Here is a 10000-nt window from a genome sequence, read left to right as displayed (position 1 = left end):
TAGAAGTTCCATAACGGATTCTGGTGAAATAATGAACATTCTGCCTCGAAAAGCTCATTGCCAAGAGGTTGCAGGGGGTTAAATTTTCCTGCAAATTCTGCATGAATTTAACCCTGTGCATCTGGTTACGGAATTCAGCAAAAAAATTCTTTGCTCAGTTTCCGTAGTTTGTCTAAGACTTTGTATTAGTAGGTGAGAAGTCAGGGCAGATAAGTACTGTCATTTTTCTTTTCTTTTTTAAGTACCGTATTTTTCGCCCTATAGGACGCACCGGCGTATAAGACGCACCCAATTTATAGGTGCAAAATCTAAAAAAATAAAGATTTTGAACCCTATAGTGGTCTTCAACCTGCGGACCTCCAGATGTTGCAAAACTACAACTCCCAGCATGCCCGGACAGCCGTTGGCTGTCCGGGCATGCTGGGAGTTGTAGTTTTGCAACATCTGGAGGTCCGCAGATTGAAGACCACTGCAGGAGGAGGTAATACTCACGTGTCCCCGCCGCTCCGGACCTGTCACCGCTGCCCTGGATGTCGCTCCATCGCTGTCGCCGTGTCCCCGTTGCTCCGGAACGTCTCTGCTGCCGGCCGGGCATCCTCGCTCTCCGTCGCCGCCATCACGCCGTTACGCACGCCGACGCACGTACGCACGTACGCGACGACGTGATGACGAGGAAGGAGAGCGCCGGCCATACAGGGGATCCCTGAACGGAGAAGACACCGAGGAGGCAGGTAAGGTCCCTCCCGGTGTCCTGTAAGCACTAACCCGGCTATTCAGTCGGGCTGTTCGGGACCGCCGCTGTGAAATCGCGGCGGTCCCGAACAGCCCGACTCAACAGCCGGGTTCGTGTTACTTTCCCTTCAGACGCGGCGGTCAGCTTTGATCGCCGCGTCTGAAGGGTTAATACAGGGCACCACGGCGATCGGTGATGTCCTGTATTATCCGCGGGTCCCTGCCGTTGATGGCCGCAGGGACCGCCGCGATAGGGGTGTATTCGCCGTATAAGACGCACCGACTTTTTCCCTCCCCCAGTTTTATACGGCGAAAAATACGGTATTTAGTTTTTTCCTATTCCTTGGTGCTGCCTTATTTGCAATAGCGCAAATTAAAGCTGGAGCTTTATTGTTGTCACATGACTATTTTGTTTTACTGGGTTTTTGGCATCCTGGGTAATGTTCAGATTTTGTTCTTACAGTCATGACCTGCCGGGCCCTGTGGACTCTCCCCCTATCCATCGTGCTGCCCAGCAGCCGCCCCTCCAGCAGTCGCCCACAGCTGGATCCCAAAGAAGGTCCCAGGACTCCAACCTAAACCTCACTCATTACGGGGTGCAGCAGATTCCTTCCTCGTACAAAAGCACAGCTGAGCCCTGGATTCAGGTATATACGGCGAGAAGCCTCGGTGTTAAAGGGGAAATACCCTATGGAAAGATATCTGAGGATTATGTCAAACTTTTACGATGCCAGTGAAAAAAAAAAAAAAAATTTTTTTTTAAATGTTACCAATCTGCTTCCATTTTGTGTCTACAGTGCCTATGCAAATCTGTGTCTCCACGGTAACAGACTACAACACAAACTGTGTAGTCAGAGCAGTCAGTCAAACTCTGTCTGTCTGCTTGATACCATAGAGCAGGGTGATCCAACTGTTGCAAAACTACAACCCCCAGCATGCCCGGACAGCCTGAGGCTGTCCGGGCACGCTGGGGGTTGTAGTTTTGCAACAGCTGGAGGCACCCTGCTTGGGAAACACTGACCTAGATCCTCAGCAGGACTGTCTTTTATATAGACCCATGAGACTCTGTATCACATGACCAAGATGGATTCATAATGTAAGTGTATGGGGCCGGAAAAGAAGCGCACTTTTCGCTCGTTCTCATGATCCGTCGGGATCTAAATGTCCAGTCCCCGACGTCTCACATGTCCCTAGTTTTTTGTTTCTAGATTGATAGGTACACTTTTTAATATATATATTTTATATATTAGAATAAAGCGTCCCGCACCACTCCAATAGTGATCAAATAAGGTTTATTTCCTCATGGTAAGATACAACGTTTCGACCGTGGTGACGGTCGAAATGTTGTATCTTACCATGAGGAAATAAACCTTATTTGATCACTATTGGAGTGGTGCGGGACGCTTTATTCTACTATACATCACTGCTGCTGACAGTGACCCGGGCTGCGATTGGGCCCGCTTGTACCCGCCACATCTTTGCATCCTTGGTGTGCTGCTCCTCCTTGCTATCCGGAGATAGATAGATAGATATATATATATTTATATATTATATTTATAAGTGTGTATATATATATATATATATATATATATATATATATATATATATATTATATTTATAAGTGTATATATATATTATATTTATAAGTGTATATATATATTATATTTATAAGTGTATATATATATTATATTTATAAGTGTATATATATATTATATTTATAAGTGTATATATATATTATATTTATAAGTGTATATATATATTATATTTATAAGTGTATATATATATATATATTATATTTATAAGTGTGTATATATATATATTATATTTATAAGTGTATATGTATATATATATATATTATATTTATAAGTATATATATATATTATATTATATTTATAAGTATATATATATATATATTATATTATATTTATAAGTATATATATATATATATATATTATATTATATTTATAAGTATATATATATATATTATATTATATTTATAAGTATATATATATTATATTATATTTATAAGTATATATATATATTATATTTATAAGTATATATATATATATTATATTATATTTATAAGTGTGTATGTATATATATATATATATATTATATTTATAAGTGTGTATATATATATATATTATATTTATAAGTGTATATATATATATATATATTATATTTATAAGTGTATATATATATATATTATATTTATAAGTGTATATATATATATATTTATAAGTGTATATATATATATATTTATAAGTGTATATATATATATATATTTATAAGTGTATATATATATATTTATAAGTGTATATATATATATTTATAAGTGTATATATATATATTATATTTATAAGTGTATATATATATATTATATTTATAAGTGTATATATATATATATATATATATATATATATATATATAATATTTATATTTATATGTACCGTATATACTCGAGTATAAGCCGAGTTTTTCAGCACGATTTTTCGTGCTGAAAACACCCCCCTCGGCTTATACTCGAGTGAACTCCCCCACCCGCAGTGGTCTTCAACCTGCGGACCTCCAGAGGTTTCAAAACTACAACTCCCAGCAAGCCCGGGCAGCCATCGGCTGTCCGGGCTTGCTGGGAGTTGTAGTTTTGAAACCTCCGGAGGTCCGCAGGTTGAAGACCACTGCGGCCTTCAACATCATCCAGCCCCCTCTCACCCCCTTTAGTTCTGAGTACTCACCTCCGCTCGGCGCTGGTCCGGTGCTGCAGGGCTGTCCGGTGAGGAGGTGGTCCGGTGGGATAGTGGTTCCGGGCTGCTATCTTCACCGGGGAGGCCTCTTCTAAGCGCCTCGGGCCCGGCCTCAGAATAGTCACGTTGCCGTGACAACGACGCAGAGGTGCGTTCATTGCCAACGTACTTCTGCGTCATTGTCAAGGCAACGCCTCTATTCCGGGCCGGAAGCGCGGAGAAGAGGTGCCCCCGGTGAAGATAGCAGCCCGGACCACCTCCTCACCGGACCACCTCCTCACCGGACAGCCCTGCAGGACCGGACCAGCGCCGAGCGGAGGTGAGTACTCAGAACTAAAGGGGGTGAAAGGGGGGCTGGATGATGTTGAAGGCCGCAGTGGTCTTCAACCTGCGGACCTCCGGAGGTTTCAAAACTACAACTCCCAGCAAGCCCGGACAGCCGATGGCTGCCCGGGCTTGCTGGGAGTTGTAGTTTTGAAACCTCTGGAGGTCCGCAGGTTGAAGACCACTGAGGGCGAATGATGAGAAGAGGATGATGAAGGGGGGGTGTGGGGATGATGAAGGGGGGTGGGGATGATGAAGGGGGGGTGTGGGATGATTACAAGGGGATGATGAAGGGGGGATGTGTGGGATGATAAGGGGATGATGAAGGGGGGATGTGTGGGATGATAAGGGGATGATGAAGGGGGGATGTGCGGGATGATAAGGGGATGATGAAGGGGGGATGTGTGGGATGATGACAAGGGGATGATGAAGGGGGGATGTGTGGGATGATGACAAGGGGATGATGAAGGGGGGATGTGTGGGATGATGACAAGGGGATGATGATGAGGATGTTAATGAGGGGTCTGGATGATGACAGGGGGGGATGAGGTATTTCCCACCCTAGGCTTATACTCGAGTCAATAACTTTTCCTGGGATTTTGGGTTGAAATTAGGGGTCTCGGCTTATACTCGGGTCGGCTTATACTCGAGTATATATATATATATATATATATATATATATATATATATATATATATATATATATATATATATATATATATATATATATATATATATATATATATATATATATATATATATATATTATAATATATATATATTATAATATATATATATTATAATATATATATATTTATATATATATATTTATATATATTTATATATATTTATATATATATATTTATATATATTTATATATATTTATATATATATATTTATATATATTTATATATATTTATATATATATATTTATATATATTTATATATATTTATATTTATAAGTATATATTTATATATTTATAAGTATATATTTATAATATATATATTTATAATATATATATTTATAATATATATATTTATAATATATATATTTATAATATATATATTTATAATATATATATAAATAAATATGTATATGTGTGTGTGTGTAATTTATTTTCTTTTTTTTTAATTATACACATATACATTACAGAAGATGGCCTCCTAGGGCTCCACGCTGGGAACGCTCCCAGGATAAGACTACATAGCGTATGCTTATTACCATAGTGACACAGTTGTTTATAGAACACAAATATGAAATTTTTATTTATTTATTCATTCACATATTTTAATTAATTAATAAATTAAATAAATATTTATTTTACTTAGATGTTTTATTTCTTTCTACAGATTTACAATGTCAGAGCAATTTAAAAAAATATATGGTTTCCAACAGATCGCATTGTTTTAAAAAATAAATAATAATAATAATTTTTTCTCTTCTAGGTTTTTGGAATGGAGCTGGTCGGCTGTTTGTTCTCCCGAAACTGGAATATTCGAGAAATGGCGCTGCGGCGCCTCTCGCACGATGTCAGCGGGGCCCTGCTGTTGGCTAATGGTGAAAGCACTGGAACGTCCAGTAGTGGCGGCGGTGGCGGCACACCTGGCAGCGCCGCGCCCCACTCTGCCGGTGGCTCATCTCAGTCCAGTATCTCAGGGGATGTTGTGGTGGAGGCGTGCTGTAGCGTGCTGTCCATGGTGTGCGGAGACCCCGTCTACAAAGTCTATGTCGCTGCTTTAGTACGTTTTTCTTCTGACTGTTAATCTGTTTGTGTTGTTTTTTTTTTTTTTTTTTTTTTCTTGTTGTTTGTTCCCCATGTTACAAATCCTAACCCAGGAAATTTTTTGCTTGCAGAAAACCTTAAGAGCCATGTTGGTGTACACTCCCTGCCACACGACCACCGAACGGAAGAAGCTGCAACGACTTCTCGGTCCCGTCGTGGAAACCATCCTGGTGAAGTGCGCGGATGCCAACAGGTGATGTAGAACAGCAAAGTGCTGGGATTCATGTTTTATTGATGAAAGAAGGAAACGTTTTGTGAATTTCCTTTTATTTATTTTTTTCCAGCCGCACAAGTCAGTTGTCAGTGTCAACACTACTGGAACTATGCAAAGGACAAGCCGGGGAGCTGGCGGTGGGGAGAGAAATCCTCAAATCCGGTAAGTGGTGCTTTAGAAAGGTGTCATAGGAACATTGATCTGATATTTACAGATTGGGGCAGGGTGGAGGCCATTGTTTCACAACCTGGGTGCTTCCAGCTGTTGCAAAACTACAACTCCCAGCATGCCCGGACAGCCTTTGGCTGTCCGGGCATGCTGGGAGTTGTAGCTTTGCAACAGCTGGAGGAACCCAGGTTGGGAAACACTGGTGTAAGCTGTACCTTTTTTGTGTCCTTTATTGTTAGAGATGAGCGAACTTACAGTAAAATCGATTCGTCACGAACTTCTCGGCTCGGCAGTTGATGACTTTTCCTGCATAAATTAGTTCAGCTTTCAGGTGCTCCCGTGGGCTGGAAAAGGTGGTACAGTCCTAGGCGACTCTTTCCTAGGACTGTATCCACCTTTTCCAGCCCACCGGAGCACCTGAAGGCTGAACTAATTTACGCAGGATAAGTCATCAACTGCCGAGCCGAGAAGTTCGTGACGAATCGAATTTACTGTAAGTTCGCTTATCTCTAATTATTGTTCTTCACTGCACAAAAAGCAAAATAAGCATAAATAAGTGATGGCAACCAAAACACAATGCAGGTAGTAGATTATTTACTGCCAGGACTAAAATCCCTTAAACCAGGGATCACACCTTTTTACGGTATGTTTACACGGTGGGATTTCTGAGAAATATTCAGCTCGGACTTTCAGCTGCAGCAGAGTCTCATTGATTTCAATGGAATTTTTTGCTGCACTGTGCACACTGGAGGATTTCAATGGCAAATGTTTCTCCCGATTCCGTCATTGCGCACATTTTCGGCTGTGTGATCATAGCCTTAATGTCTGTGAGCTTCTCAATTTTTAGATTTAAATGAATATTCATTATTCAAAGAAAAACAACAAATTTATCAATGATTTTACCCCTTTTTGATGTTTATTTTTTGATGCATAATTTTGTCCAGTGTCACTCATTGCGTCTTTTTTGGTGGAACATTTTCAGATGTTGTCTATTGTTCATGCACCATGGAGCGAAAAATGCAGTAGACACTAATTTATTACCTGCGCAAGGTTTTTTTACGCTGTCAAACTTTACACATTGCCGACATTTTTTGCACAAATATAGAACATCAAGGAGCACCCGTACCAGCCGCCTGCAGACTCCTGCAGCCAGACTACTACTATTCTCATCATGGAACTGACTCCTTTTCATCATGGGAGTGGTAGTTCCCTGGCTGTGGGAGTCTGTAGTCAGCTGGGGAGGCTACATTAATGTTTGTACTACTGCCCCCATCATGGAACAGAGTCTGTTCCATGTTGGGGGTAGTAGTACAGAGGATAAGGGATTGATCACGCCGGATCTTACTTCTGAGACCCGATGCCATCAGCAGTTATAAAGCAGGGCAGCGGGCGGCATGCTGTGCTCCCCTGTGATGTATATACTACTGTGTAAACTTTCATTTTTTAAATCCCCCGCTGGGAGCCCTGAATGGCCGGTATGGAGGAGCCATTCAGGGCTCCCAGCAGGGTTTTTAAACTATTAATTTGACCCCCAAATATATGCCCTGCATGCATGTTTATAATAATTAATTGGCCCCAGTGTGTTTATAATAATTCATTGGCCCCAGTGTGTTTATAATAATTCATGCAGCAGAGCGGAGTGTGTGAATGTGTGTGCGCGCAGCAGAGCGGAGTGTGGGAATGTGTGTGTGTGTGCGCGCAGCAGAGCAGAGTGTGTGAGTCTCTGAATGTGTGTATGCAGCAGAGCTGAGTGTGTGATTGTGTGTATGCAGCAGAGCTGAGTGTGTGCGTGGTCGTGCTTACACATAATCACACATTCAGCTCTGCTCCATACACATGTCGCACACTAATTTCTGCTACAAGTACATGATCACACACTCAGCTCTGGTACACAGTGTTTACCAACCAGGGTGCCTCCATGCCAAGTTTTGCAACACTTGGAGGCATTCTCACCGGTAAACACTGATATAGAGGTAAGGGGACAGATTGTTCAGCAAAATTACATATTTTTTAAATCCAGACATTCTGTGTACTTTATAAAGATTTATGATTTTACTATTGTGCAGAGTTTTGTTCGACACACACTGCTGCTCCGGCACTTCTAGCTATGTTAGCAGTGTACCGTGGGAATATGTCACAGCTCTCTGAAGTGTGCGGTAGAGAAGGAGTGCACAGTAGAGCGAGGGGGGGGCGGGGGGGGGGGGGGGGGCGATTGTATATTTGCGGAAAATTTTGCAAAGAACGTGCGCAGCTTTTGTAAATTTTGAGCAAGAGTGTAAATTAGACAAGCAGTGTAAAGGGGTAGATTTGTGTCTACTTTAGACACATAATGATAAATCTCCCCCTATGTCACTAGTGACCATGGTACAATATAGCAAAATATGACCATATTAAAGGAGTAGTCTGGCGCGCACTTTTCTTATTTTATCCGGTCCGGGCTGCAAAAAAAACCAAAAACTTTCTCTTGCCTGCCTACGCACCCCCGGTGATCCGGTACAGGTGTTCGGTCGCCGGGCTGTTTGCTTCTTACTTCCTGTTAGCCCGGCACATCACACGGAGCTTCAGCCTATAGGCTGCCTTCAGCCTTCAGCCTCCGTGTGACGTGCCGGGCTAACAGGAAGTAAGAAGAAAACAGCCCGGCGACCGAACACCTGTACCGGATCACCGGGGGCGCGTAGGCAGGCAAGAGAAAGTTTTTCTTTTTTTTTTTTTGCAGCCCGGACCGGATAAAATAAGAAAAGTGCGCGCCAGACTACTCCTTTTAATATCAAATGACGAAATGGAAAGGCTATGTTTCCAATTGTTTCCAATCCTTCTCCTCAAGTAACAGTCTTCAGTACTCAGCCCTGAGTATCTTTTTGGAGCGCATTAAGACATGGCAGTAATGAAGCCTGACTGTACAGTCTGCAAAATGTTTTAGCTGCAGTTTTGCTACAATTTGTGTCTATGTAAAAGCCAGTCCTTCAGAGGATCTAGGTCAGTGTTTCCCAACCAGTGTGCCTCCAGCTGTTGCAAAAATGCAACCCCCAGCATGCCCAGACAGCCATTGGCTCTCCGGGCATGCTGTTTTTTTTGTAGTTTTGCAACAGCTGGAGGCACGCTGGTTGGTAAACACTGATGTATGTTATGAAGCGCTGATCTTCCATTGTTTTCTTATAGGTTCCATTGGCATTGGGGGTGTGGAATATGTCCTGAACTGTATCCTGGCCACCAAGCCGGAGTCTAACAACTGGCAAGCGCTGCTCGGCCGTCTGTGTCTCATCGACCGACTGCTGCTGGAATTTCCTGCTGAATTTTATCCCCACATCATCAGTGGAGACGTCGTACAGGCCGACGCAGCAGTCGAGAGGTATATGGGGGTGTTGAGCTCAAATGAAATTCAAAAAAGTTCACTCCTGAGGTAGCAGCTAGGGTTCGACCGATATTGATGTTTGTTTTAGAGCCGATAACCTGTGAACTTTCAGGCAGAAACTTATACCGATATTCTGTGCATTTTTATCCCCCCACCCCCCACCACCTATCCTTGGTAAAATGAGGTTGCGTGTGTGGGTATACCCTGATAAACTGTTTCTGGCGCTACAGAAGCCACTGCAGATCAATGATTTAAAGCGGGCACTTTAAATCAATGAACTGCAGCAGCTTTTGCAGGGCCAGAGACCGCCGCCGCCACCTGCTTCTCTCCCCCTGCCTGTCCTGAGTCCAACCACCGCCGCTGCCCGATTGCCTACCCCTGCCTATCCTGTGGCCAGAGACGCCGCCGCTGCCCCATTGCCTCCCCCATCCCTGGTTTTATAATTACCTGTTCCCGGGGTCCGCGCTACTTCTGGCTCCTGCGGCGTCCTGAGCTGTCACTGTGCGCCGACCCACTGACGGTGACGTCGTGTTGAGGACATCTCTCTTGTCATTGCGCAGCGCACAGCAACAGCGCAGGACGCCGCAGGAGCCAGAAGTAGCGCGGAGCCCGGGAACAGGTAATTATAAAACCGGGGATGGGGGAGGCAATGGGGCAGCGGCGGCGTCTCTGGCCACAGGAT

At 42.7% G+C, this 10000-nt stretch overlaps 1 protein-coding gene across 1 annotated transcript in view; it reads left to right on the top strand.

Moving 5' to 3' along the window:
- Positions 1 to 9315, top strand: part of LOC130329907 (mitogen-activated protein kinase kinase kinase 1-like) — a gene marked incomplete at both ends in the record, with an annotated part of 18090 nt that extends 8775 nt beyond the window's left edge. The window contains 5 exons of the mRNA XM_056553532.1: positions 1196 to 1379; positions 5247 to 5540; positions 5656 to 5777; positions 5869 to 5960; positions 9126 to 9315. Of these exons, the coding sequence (XP_056409507.1) occupies positions 1196 to 1379; positions 5247 to 5540; positions 5656 to 5777; positions 5869 to 5960; positions 9126 to 9315 (882 nt within the window). The remainder of the gene's footprint in view (positions 1 to 1195; positions 1380 to 5246; positions 5541 to 5655; positions 5778 to 5868; positions 5961 to 9125) is intronic.
- Between the last annotated feature and the right edge of the window lie 685 nt (positions 9316 to 10000).

The sequence above is a fragment of the Hyla sarda genome, unplaced genomic scaffold, assembly GCF_029499605.1.
Source record: "Hyla sarda isolate aHylSar1 unplaced genomic scaffold, aHylSar1.hap1 scaffold_3258, whole genome shotgun sequence".
Taxonomy (NCBI): domain Eukaryota; kingdom Metazoa; phylum Chordata; class Amphibia; order Anura; family Hylidae; genus Hyla; species Hyla sarda.
Note: the sequence above shows the minus strand (reverse complement) of the source record. Positions and strands in the feature narration are given on the sequence as shown.